General features: G+C 37.4%; 1 protein-coding gene across 4 annotated transcripts in view; it reads right to left on the bottom strand.

Moving 5' to 3' along the window:
* ARHGEF9 (Cdc42 guanine nucleotide exchange factor 9) overlaps positions 1-13445 on the bottom strand; it is a 3179575-nt gene that overhangs the window by 2435211 nt on the left and 730919 nt on the right. For 3 of the 4 annotated variants that reach the window (XM_044057721.1, XM_044057724.1, XM_044057722.1), the window contains exons 3-4: positions 7530-7552; positions 5494-7348 (exon numbers count right to left, since the gene is read on the bottom strand). In XM_044057721.1, coding sequence (XP_043913656.1) covers positions 5494-7293 — 1800 coding nt within the window. In that variant the 5' untranslated portion in view covers positions 7294-7348; positions 7530-7552. The remainder of the gene's footprint in view (positions 1-5493; positions 7349-7529; positions 7553-13445) is intronic. The other variant, XM_044057723.1, reaches the window with a different exon arrangement.

The following is a 13445-nucleotide window of genomic DNA, read 5'->3' as shown; positions in this document are numbered from 1 at the left end:
CCCCCACATGCTTTCTAACTTATATATACCAACTCCAAGATCGCACTACAGTGAGAAAAGGGTAAATTTCCTGATCCTCACTATACCGGGATCTCCATTTCAAACCGCTGTTACATAATGATGAAGTAACTGCAGGGGGCATATCTGCATGCCTAAGAAGTTAATTCACGTCCAGACTCTCAGGACAGAACAATGACCCTGAACTTCTCCATATCCCTCAAAAACAAACAGTATTTACCAGTAGTTACTACTGGTGTCCTGGAACTACTCCTCTTTCATATTCACTTCTTTGAGATCAATGCCAATATAAAGAACCTATGATTGACCAAGTTTGCAGACTATTGCAAAATGGGAGATATCACAATCTTCCAAACAGACCGCTAGATTTTCCAGGAAGGTCTAATATGCAACAATAAGTGATGCCTACACAATGACCTTAAACTAAATGCCAAGAAATTATTTTGTCCCTTGTCAAACCTAAGCATTTACTACATAGGTGACGCTCCTTTGAAAACTGACTCAGTAATTAGGGTCCTGGGCACTTTCATTGATAATTAACTTTCCTTTGACCATCATGTGCCTACTGCTGTTAGAAGGTCCTTTTATACATCCAGACTAGTCACCAGGGGTATATCCTTTAGATCCAAAGAAGTCATTATCCCTCTCTACTCCTTCCACATCAGGCCAGTTATAGAGTATAATGCCCTTTTAAATGTAATTGTCTAAGCATACGATCCAGTTCAAGACAGCACAGTGTTTCCTTACTAAGACCATCAACAGCATGTCCTCCATGAACTATCAAAGCTGCTTTAAAGTGCTCTCTCTCTTTTCTGTTTCCTATAAACCTTTGAGAGGGGAACTCTGTCTTGCCCATAAAGCTTTGAAGATACAGTCCTGAACATCCATAAAACAAATAACATCTTCAACACCCAAGAAAAAAGGAGATCTCAACTTCCACGGAAACATAATTTGTACCTACTGGCAAGATAGATATACATCACAGTGAATGTCTCTTATGGACATGACTTCCTTTGGATGTAAAGCAAAGTAGCTGTCTGATTCTCTTTCTTTGTGAAACCTAGATGAATGGAAGGGAACTTCTAAATACATACCAGGTCTGGCCTCCCTAGCCCTTACTGAAACAGGATGAAGCTAGATATGAATTAATTTCAATTGGTACTTAGGAGGTGTCCCCTAAGCCCCCACTGGAAGAGGTCAAAACTAGGGATAAATTAATTTATATTGGTAACTATAAATCTGTGATCTCATGGCTTGGCTACAAAAACCTGTGAGCCTATGATGTAAAACTAAAACAAATTTGAAGTAGAGAATAGTCAATAAAGCAAACTGTATTAAAACAGTACATTAAAAAAAACTTACGGCAAAAAAGTGCCAGTACCAAAAAATGCCTACTTCCATTAAATGTGTAAGTTTTTTTCAGTGCTTTACCTAAACCCCATCAATGTACCGTTTTTCACAAATAATTGAAAGATAGAATTTGAAAACAGTGAGTCAAGCAAATCTAAAAAAAGATGAAAAATGTTTTCTGCAGTGGAGCAACCCCCTTTCCTCCCCCTTGTGGACAAAAAACAGAAAAAAACAGTGACTAATCTGTTGGCTCACACAACACAACACATTGCAGTGAAACTCACTGCAACATTTACTTTTCAAAATTAAACTCCCTGCCAGAAAAAAAAGACCAGTCGTAAGCAAGACTTTTCCAGGATTAAGGCAGTCTAAATGTTGGATTTTTATAGGGGTATTTTTCCTAGAAAAAAAATTACAATATGTGCCTCTTGACTACAATATAATCCTGAACACATTCCACTGTTGACAGAAAAAGTTAAACTTTTATTAATTTATAGAACCGAAGCTGATGTTAAAAAGGAATACTTTGTGGGACATAAAAATATTGCATGATAACTACATGAATCACTCAGAGTAGGTTAGAGAGGTCTGGGAAGGGAGAGACTGGTTAAGCAATTCACAAGGAAAGAATGGGAGGATACATGTATGGCTTCCAAATATGCAACAAAGTCTAGAAGATTTAGGATTTTTTTCTTGGAACTGTTTGCATAGATATTTTATACCCCAAGCAGATTCCAAAGAATTTTTCCTCAAGTAGACTGCAAATGTTAGAGGCATAGCTCTCAACCTTCCATCTCCAAAATGAGGAACACTACCTCTCAATGTTGAACAAATGGGCAAAATGTTGAACACGAACAGCTTATTAACAACTTCAGCAAGGAAGCTTAAAGAATGATTAACGTGATATTTTTACTTATGGAATAACCATTTCAATGAAATAATATGATTCAGTTTTATTTAGCATGGATATCAGCTTAAAATTGCTAACACAATGTGTAACAGACCCTTTCAATGTGGAACTTTGAGGAACATAATTTTTTTAAAGCCTCAAATGAGGGCTGTCTTATAATGCGGTACAGAAAGAGATAATTGGGAACATGTTTTAGGAGTGTAATGAGCTGGCAGACTTTAAAAATTCCCTGCAGACTCCTTTGTCAGATATACTGTATGAGCAAATTGGTATAACTAAGGAAATTATTTTTTTAAGCTATGATACAGAATCACAGCTATCTAGACATAGTAAGACCTTGATGAGTGCAATTCTGCTGGCTGCCAAAAAAGCAAATACAAGAAAATGAAAATCACAGTCTAAACCAACGGTACTAGAAGTAACAGAGATAAAAAGAACGGGAAGTGGAATCAATACGTGAGGCATAATGTTTTAGAGGAGGAATGAGACTTGAGGGAAGGCAAGAATCGAATGAGTTATGTAATGTTCGACCGACAGTGACTGTATAGAAGATTATATGTAATGTTTGCAACTGAAAATATCAATATGGTTTGTCTTCATTTATATAAATGTATGATTACCTATGTCAAAAGTAATAATTCAATAAAGATGTTTCTTGTTAAAAAAATAAACAGCACATTTAAAAAAAACAAAATAAAAAAATAAGCAAACTAAATTCTTAGCAATTTTCAGAATGAGACGCATCTCAGCTTCTGTAAGTACGATAACATATTTCTAGAAAACTTCGGAGAATTCTAAGAATATTGCTCAAAGACCTGTCATTTTCATTTTAAAGAACACTGGAGATGTAACAATGGATTTCATTATCCTTGCTATGTTTTCAGGGTTTTATCATTCGTTATTTTTCTACCAGCAGCTTTTGAACAGAAATGTGACTCTTGTAGTAATTGTCGGTATGACATAGTGGTGTATCACTAACACACTAGTGAGTCTTTGCTTACACCTTTAAAATTCACACATCTACATTATCATAATACTTCATGAAGCAGATGGGTTTATTTGTTTCAAATAACAGCTGCAGAGGAGACTTGCAAGAATGTATTGGTTTAGCGTTGAAGGCCAAGGAAATAACTTTGAAATTTCAGGGTTAATGTATTTCACATTCTAATGTATCTGACAGCGAGTAGCCTGTAACATGGTGCTAAGTATTTTTTTAACTTCTTCTATTAGCAAAAAGCGACTGACACACAGAGCTCAATTGGGAACACTGTCAAAGGACATAAGCAAGGCATTATAGGTAAACAGTAAAACACAACCTAGAAGTTGAGAAAAGGTATCATTGTGAAGAGAGACCCACTCTATATCTTCATTAGATACCCTAACATGATGCTATTTAAATTGTGTTTCTCTCTTGTTTCTAAGAGGAGCTAAAAATTCTAGAAAGTTATGTAAAAAAATTAAGTTTATCCCGAGGACTGTTCAGCTCAAAAATCTGATAATTTCCTATGTCACGGTTTACCAAATAGTAAAAGGTCTGAGGCTGCATTTCACACAATGTTTGGAATATTTAACTTCATAGCTGTGACCACCCACCCTTCACATATATTAAATAGGAATTTTGAAATCAAAGCATTAGTGTCATAGAATTCTGAGATACGAGTTCTACTTTTAAATATCCAAAAAAACTCAAAGGAAACAAATTACAAAGATCCCCACCAATGGAGGACATATAAGATAACTACAGTTCCATCACCTATAAAAACCCTCGTATAGGACTCGTTGCACATACCATTCATCTGTCACTTAGTTACTTAAACTCCTTATTGAAGATTGTTCTCACAAGACCTATGCAATGCTGTCACTCTAAACCTCCCAAAGATGCATCAGAAACCCTGAGGCTGAAGGGCATAGTCAGGCAGCATCATCATCTATACACTACAGCGTACAACATACTAGAATTTAAAATAAAACTCTCCGGGGGTGGGATAGTTACTACAGATATAGATGTTGCTAAATATTTATTTTAGGAGCGTTTCTTTTTTCTTAAGCAGAGTTAAGGAGGGGATCCAGGACTCAAAAGTGATCTCAGTGGAAGGAAGCAAATGTTTGCCAAAATATTCCCACTCTTGTCCTAAGCATAGTTGATTTCACTCAAATATTATGCTGACAGTAACCATTAAATAATCAAACATATTTACAAGAATAGTTTCCTGTAGTCTAAAAGTTCCCTGTTAAAACTGAACGTTTTTTGCACTTTACTTTTATTTCTAACGGTATTCTCCCCTGAAAACCTATTTTACGTCATTGTAAAGGTCAGTTCATGTCTTCCAAGTACCAAATGTTACATATGCACACCGTGAGAATTCTTATTTTTGTTGTACGCCATCTAGGCCATCTGTGCTCTTCTTTCTTCTGATAGCTGAAAGTGTTCAAGGAAAATAGTTTTCTGTTCAAGTTATAAGCAAGCCTAAATATGTAGTTAAACTGAAGACAACATCTCTATCTCACTTTTTTGAGCGAATTCCTTATTTTGATTACACCCATCTGTAGAACTAAAATGGGATATTCGGTGTTTGGAAATGAGCCAGGTAAGTTTTTGAACACTACAGTGAAACAAAATAAAATAATTTAAGTGATAACAACATAACAGAAACTGAAGGCAGAAATCATTGTTGATGAGCAATTACCAGATAAGAATGCAGGAAAAATTCATCCAAATTATTTTTTATCATTGAATTTAAATTGATCAGACAGGCACAATAAAAAGTTATTTCAGGACACAGCATCTCAAGCTATAAGACATTACTGGTTTTCAAAAACAATATTGTTTCATGGTGTTACAGAGTTCAGCTGACAACACCAGCACAACCTTGCTGTGCAGTGCAATCCTCTTATAATTATACGAATCGCTGTATCGCTGCTAATCGCTGTAACTTTAAAACACTAAGATACAAAGATGATCCACAATCAGTAACCTTAAACAGAAGTGCAGGTTTTTCAACATCCTAAGTAAGTTGTACTACCAGCTTTGCATTGTTTAAAAAGACTTGTGCTCTAAAGAATAATTAATTAATGTTCCTTGCATATAATGAATATTCTTCAGTGATGACATAGTTTTGAAACAAAAACTCACAATGTTCCCAATGATGATAAACTATACAAATGTTACAGTAACACACTGAATCTTCTTAGACAGATACTACGGCACAGCTTACCTTTTCTTTGTCACCCCGGGTACATAAGATAACTGTAGAGGAACTGATGGTCTGCATCTGGTTAGAAAGTCCATCATGGGTAAGATCGACATTACTGAGGTCAACCTCTTCCCATTCCTGGTCAGTGCTTGGTTTATGGGCTTGGTTTTCTGTACTGTCTTTAGGATCCTCAATTCTAGAATGTTCTTTACACTGCTGTTCCTGCAGCATATTATCTTCATCATTTAAGCATGTATATCCAATAGACACAGTGGAGTTTATTTTTTTGCTGCCATCTGACAACATAGCACCAATCACAGCATCATGTGGTTCTTCAGAAGGGCACACAGTACTGATAGTGCAATCACTTTCACTCGGGGGGAGTGAAACTTCTAAATGGCATGCTCTTTCAGACATCACTGTCTCTACATTTCCCTGAGACAGTTCTTGTTCTAGAGAGATTTCAAGGCTGGGATGGCTTGATGGAACAGAGGTCATGGCAGGTTCTATGTGCTCATTTTCAATGACCAAACACACTACCTGAGAGCCGCTTCCTTGTTTTAGGGTTCTGGTAGATGAGGGGGAAGACTGATGAGAGTCTGAACAGTTTTCCGACACATCCACATGGCCAAAGCATCCTGACAGCATAAAATCGGAATGCTGAGTTGGTCCAACAACTGAGTCAGGTTTTATAGTCTCATTTTCAATGATAAAAGAAGTCTCCTTAGAGTAATATCCTTGTCTTTGGTTCTTGGTGGGCAAAAAGGAGTTATCCGTCTGCATGTGATTTCTTGATGGTGTCCGCCACCTCCTTGCAGCTTCTGCCACACTGTTGAAAAAGCGAATGACAGTGCTGAAGTGGCTTCCCCTGGCTGAACTGCCAGATTGTTCTAACTCATTATGGCTCTCCTCATATTTTGCATCAAGTTCTAGGTCTACAGACACATTATCTTGTGACTTTTCTATGTTGTGAAACTCACTGTCTATACTCTGATCTAACAGCTTGGAATTTCTTCTGCTTGCTAATGAAATGCCTTTCAGATATGACCAGATATCAGAACCTCTTCTTTTTCTGCTTTCCTGCTGAGCCTTGGTGTACAATCTTTCACTATCATTCTCTGGAATAACAGACATGCTGTTGTCTGTTTGGTCTAATGGAAACTTCTTGCCATTTGTAATTTTTGTTACATGTTTTTCATTGGGTTTCTCACATTTTTCAGCATCAATTGTCCTAAGCCATTTATTTTCATTGGTGTCAGCTTCTGAAATTGCAGAATTCAATTCTATGTCTTCAAAGGAACAATCAAATTCTTTTGAGTACCCTGCGTAAGAATGCCTAAAAAGTTTTTGGCCATCTAGCACCTTATGAAATCGAACATCTCCATTCTGCACTGCATCTTTTTCTTCACTAAGAGTATTTGCAATTTTATTTTTTGAGTTCTTGTTATGATGATTTGCTGAAGACGAGTTCCTCATCCTTTTAAAAGCCCTCACTCTATCTATTAAAGATATTCTGGATTTTGGCTTAGAACATTCTTCGAGAATGATCATGGACTGAGGTCTTTTTGCATTACCCGGAGATTTTCTTTTACTTAAAAATCCAAAAATTTTAGCATGTTTTGCTCTTTTCATACATATGCCCGGTTCTTCATTTTCTACCTTGGCATCACAGTCCTCAAATTCTGAGACTTTCATTGCCCTGGAAGCATCTAGATCCACTCCTGCTTGGAAAACCTTGTTAAAATACCCATGCTGCAATAATGTAGATGACGCATCCTGAGTGCCACCTAAAACATCCATAATCTTTTCCTCAGCCCTCATATGTCAGGATTTAATAACAGTAACCTTGTTTTCTTTCATTTTGATATCCACGTTCCTACAAATGTTAAAAGAAAACAAAATCAGTCTGATTTTTTTAGGATAATGCAAAATGTAGTTTTTCATTTTTTTTTCAACGTTTGCCGTTTTCTTATCACTGACTATAATAGTTGTGATAAATTCTCTGTACAGACAAAGAATTTTCTAGAAATAAACAAACTAGGAAGTCACATACTTACAGGGATCATTTACTGTTATTTTCCTGTGGAAAAAAAAAAAACATTAAGTGAGCTCTCTGCAAAAGGCTTTTGTGCAAGTCATATGAGAAAAATTAATAATTTGCGAAAATATATAAAATAAATACATATTTATATTGATTCATTCCAACTTTTCATATATATAGTCAAGACTTTTTTTTACCTTCAGTGGCAGGTTTCAGAGACAGAGGCAATAGAAAGTAATGGAAGTAAGAAGTTGAACTGTTGTTTGATAAGAGACTCTGCTTACGTATGTGTATCTAGCACAGGACCTTGCACAAAATGTGTCTTTAGTAACAGTCAGTTACTGCTCTGCCTTTTATTTATTTTTTTTATTTTTTTTTTAATCTTAGTAGACTGGGACTTGCCTAGCTAATACAGCACATTCAAGCTTAAGATAGTGCAGTGGCATAGTTTGTTTGGTATCTACAGGAAGAGACAAACAATGCAACATTTTTCACAAAAAACAAGACCGACAGAAGTCATAATTGACGGCAAGACAATACGAGCCTGCTTTATACTGAGAAAGCATATAATTAAATGATTAAGGTAGTCAATGGAGAAAAAGAGTACTGGAGAGCTCTGTTAGTAGACAGCACGATTCGTGGCACACCAGTGGGGACAGTTAACATAAAAATGTACATACAACAAAAACATAAAAATGCACATACAACAAAAACATAAAAATGCACATACAACAAAAACATAAAAATGCACATACAACAAAAACATAAAAATGTACATACAACAAAAACATAAAAATGTACATACAACAAAAACATAAAAACGTACATACAACAAAAACATAAAAATGTACATACAGCAAAAACATAAAAATGTACATACAGCAAAAATAAGCTGAAGGATGTCATTTTGAGGAAAACTATATATGAAAAGTGCAAGAGGTGCTTCAGTCCATCAGTTTCAAACTTCATATTGGCAAAGCTGGCAAAACAAGCACAAAATTAACTCCACCGCATGTTCAATGACATCACAGCATTTCAATGGCAAAAGCAGTGTAAAAACTCAAGCTACAATATGCATAATCAAATCTAACAGTAACTTGTTATAATACCTAGCTACCTGCAGGTGTTTTTTACTACAATACACCAAAATTGAGTAAAGATGCCACATTAAACTTTCCACACTAATGATCAGCAAAGCAGAGTAAAAACAGCGCATTAAACTTTCTACAGTACCCATAGAAACGCAGCAACTCGTGCAAAAATCTGCATAGCAGTCAATATCACCGATGAAGTAAATGCAAAAGTGGCTCTGCTTCTGACTGAGAACAGCATTAAGACTGGATATTTAATGAATCTCAACAATGCATTTGCAGATGGACACACAAAAGGCTCTCTCTCTCACACTCAGTGCTAGACATGGGATTTACTTGGCAATTTTAGTATTTGTCACAACACTCATTTTTTCTGATATGCAACAAACTCAGAATTAAGCATAGGTAGACAGTGTCTATCTACCTCCGTGGGGGTTTAGAGAGCTTTCTTCACACTCAAAAAAAATGTTAAATTGCTGTAACTGAAATGGTTTACATTTCTACAAAATGGCATAGAGCAAAACTAGAAATTGCTCTATTGTGTAGAGCAACTACAAGGTATTTTTGTAAATACTTTTCTTCGGGCAATAAAATAAATGGTCCTAACAGCCCATTCTTTACAGAAAGTCTAATGTTTCAACATCATTGATTTCCATGAAGAATTCAGGGAAAAGCTAACATGGTATGAATTGCAGGTAACATTACAGTGGTATGCAGTAAAATACATGTGCAGTGCATTACATAATTTACATAAGCACCCCATACTATCCAGTACTGAATGGAGTGGGGACACACAGAACCAGCTATATGGAAGAGCACAGGAATAAAGCTGGTAAGCAAAGGGGAATCCACAATATAGCATAAAACCCACAAACAAGTGAATGATGGACTCCACTGTAGAGTACGGAAGGGAACCAACAGGAATGGGAGGTGGTGGACAACATGCTGCAAACACAGCACAACAGCATCCAATCTCCAAAGTGTGTGGATGGATTGCTCAGTCAAACATAGATGGTAGAATGGAGAAAAGGCCATCAAATGTAATGGCATATCCTGGGCTGCACTGCAGTACAGTCAAGCACAGTGCCACAACTAAATTTGGTTCACCCATCAGTGGGATTAGCTGCTGCACTCATTCTTGTTAATAACAGTTCATTCATGGTCATGGCAGTTGGTGCTAAAGCTTTTATGAACTAGCCTCCTGTCATGACTGAGGGGGACCATACACATAGGCCAGACCACTCAAGCAGCTGCAAATAAGTTACAAGCTAGCCAATAAAGTGCATACACGTGTGTGAGTGCATGTACGTGTGTGTGTGTGTGTGTGTGTGTGTGTGTGTGTGTGTGTGTGTGTGTGTGTGTGTGTGTGTGTAAGCATGTGTATGCACAAACATGCATGTACACGTGTTTGTGTGTGGAAATGTCTGCCTGTTTCTGTACATGTGTGGTAATGTGAGTGTCAGTATCTCAGAATCTGTCCATGAGCAAGAGTGAATATATGTCTGTGTCTGTCTGAGTATGTGTACTAGTAACACTACAGTATGTGCCTGCATGCACACGCACACGTGTCTGTCTGCGATCATGTAAGTCTGTATATGACTAACTGTTTGCGTGTGTCTGTGCGAGTCTGTCTCCATGCCTGTGTGAGGGCAGGGTGGCTGCTTTAGGACTTCTAATACAAAACAGGGGCACCAACTTGCACACACCACTATCTGATGTTCTCTTGGTGGTCCCACTGTGGACTGGCATGACAGGACCACTACTCAGACTTATGAATCGCACTCTTATCATGCCAGAAAGTTACACATCTAACACACAGACCTTGCCCACTATGTCTATGAATTCCGTGGCTTAAGTCTAAATGTGCAAACAACATTCATTCATTTTTCTTTTTTATTTGAATTGAATTTATTTTATGAAATTTGTTTACAGGGGTGGGCCACTGATCAACAATAAAACCAATTAGGAAAAGTAAAGGTAATGTATTAAATATTATTCTATACATATGTAAATGAATAAATATAAACTTGTGTGTGTGTATGTTTGTGTGTATGTGTGTGTGTGTATATATATATATATATATATATATATATATATATATATATATATATATACACACATATATATATATATATATATATACACACGCATATATGCACACTTATAAACGCAGATAACACACTTGTATTAGTGTGTGTGTGTGTGTGTGTGTGTGTGTGTGTGTGTGTGTGTGTGTGTGAGAGAGAGAGAAAGAGAGAGAGATGGCAACATACAGGATTTTTAAGAATCATGTAGTATCTCATACTGCATTTGGCCACAAAATCCCACATGCTGCAGAAAGTGTGAGTAGACAGTATATATATCAACTGCACATCAGTCATCATATCTGTGTCTATATAACCTTCAAAAGATGCATTTACCAGGGTGGGAGGGGAACACCTTAGAATAATGGCAATACTAGGTTTTGTACCACCCACAAGAAGACCGGAGGTAATGTTAAGGTTTTTTTTTTTTCATTTACAATTCCCCCCACCCCAAAAAAAAAGTAAAGTGGCTTGGCAGGGCTCAATCAGAACTAATTAAAAAATACCACTGTCTTAGGATACACCGCAATATGAAGCATGGCACCAGACCAAATACTTTAAATATCCACATTTTATTAAATTAGTTGAACACTTATGCTCAGTAACCTGAACTTCAACACACACACACACACACACACACACACACACACACAAAACCTAGTATTGCCATTATTCTAAGGCGTTTCCCTCCCACCCTGGTAACTGCATCTTTTGATGGTTATACAGACACAGATTTTCCCATTTCACAGCTTGGTACCTGTCAGTTAAATAGCTTTGGAACCAGGTAAGAGTGGAATTTGATAGGTGATATTGGTTTAGTTTATTTAGCAGGATTTGGTGCAAGACTGTGTCAAATGCTTTGGACATATCCAAAAACAGAGAGTTGACACCTGCAGGCCTTCGTTTTTGAGATGGTTTACAGTGTCTGTGAAGCAGAGGAGGGCTATCCCCCCCCCCCCAACACAAATAACACTAATACAAGCTTTACCCTCAAAACTGTTTCCATCACTTCAATCAAAAGTTCCCATCAAAACACAATTCACCTCCCACTTTGTGAACTCAATTCTATCCTTAGTATCACAGGACAGTTCCTTCCTCACTACCCCCCCCCCCCCAACACAAACAACACTAATACAGGCTTTACCCTCAAAACATTTTTCACCCCTTCAATCAAAAGCATCCTCTCCAAACTAAAAACCTCATCAACAGCAGCTGACCTACTCCCCAGCTACTTCTTGAAACTCACAGCAGACGCTATTGCTATCCCAGTCTCCACTCTCATAAACACATCAGTTGTTGAAAACTATGTGCCTAAACTCTGGCAAATATCTTATATTACACCCATACATAAAGGTGGGACCTCCACTGAACTTAACTACAGACCCATTGCTTTACTCTTCCCCCCTGGCCAAAATCCTAGAAAAATGCATCCATACCCAGGTGCTAAAATATCTCCTAGGCAGCAACATCCCATCACCTACTCAGTATGGTTTCAGACCTGCCCATAGTACCACTATAGCCCTCCTCTGCTTCACAGACACAATAAAATGCCTCAAAAATGAAGGCCTACAGATGTCAACTCTTTTTTTGGATATGTCCAAAGCATTTGACACAGTCTCACACCAAATCCTGCTAAACAAACTAAACCAATATCATCTATCAAATTCCACTCTTACCTGGTTCCAAAGCTACATAACTGACAGGTACCAAGCTGTGAAATGGGAAAATTCTCTCTCTCCTCAACTGCCCATAACTATAGGAGCCCTACAGGGTTCTATCTTAGGACAACTACTATTCACAATCTTCATAAATGACCTCCATACCTCCACAAAGCATGCATCTATAATTCAGTACGCAGATGACACTACCTTAATCTGTGCTGCACAAAACATTCCCACCCTCCTGCAAACAACTCAACTAGCATTCTCTGATATTGAAAATTACCTTACCAAAGCCCAACTTATCCTCAATCCAAAGAAAACTCAGCTTATGGTTATAATCAGTTCCAACAAAAACACTGATAAGTCAATTCACTATCTACTCCACAAATGCTACTCCAATCGCTCCAGTGGCATAAGCTAAGCTATTGGTAATAACCATAGACTCCCACCTAAAATTTGATAGTCATCTCAACTTAACTATTAAAAAGTACATGCCATATCAACCCATTTTTTACCAACAACACAAGATCAGCCATTGCTCACTCCCAACTTCTATCCACCCTACTCTATGCATCTCCCATTCTGACTAATCTCAACAAAACTGAACTAAGCAAAATGGAAGCCTGCTAGAACAGAATTGCCTGCTTTGCTGCAAATTGCTCATATAGAACTCATCACTGTACTGCTTTGAGACAGCTCCACTGGCTTGAACTGCCCAACCTCCTAACCTACAATCAGCTCTGCCTCTGTCATTCGACCTATTACCTCCCCAATAAGTGTCCTGCCCTCAAAAACCTAGTACAACATCACTCAACCAAAAGGCTTCTTAGATCATCAAGCAAACTGCTACTAGAGTTCACAAACAGGTACAATAGCTTTGAAGATGCACTATATAGTAGTTCAGTGGTTAAAAAATGGAACTCTGTCCCTACTAGCATTCAAAACACATCATCCAAAGCCTCCTTTAAGGACCTCATCAGGCAACATCTCAAGCAAAGGTGGCAGTGCCGTGATTGCTCCCCAGGCTAGTGAAAGCGGTTAAGGTACACATACTAAACCTAGAGTACTTGATAACAGTTTTCAATCTTACTCACAA

Source organism: Protopterus annectens, chromosome 15.part0 (genome assembly GCF_019279795.1).
Source record: "Protopterus annectens isolate FY-2018-M chromosome 15.part0, PAN1.0, whole genome shotgun sequence".
In the NCBI taxonomy this organism is placed as follows: domain Eukaryota; kingdom Metazoa; phylum Chordata; order Ceratodontiformes; family Protopteridae; genus Protopterus; species Protopterus annectens.
The sequence above is the reverse complement of the archived record's forward strand: the minus strand, read 5'-3'. Positions and strand labels throughout refer to the sequence as shown.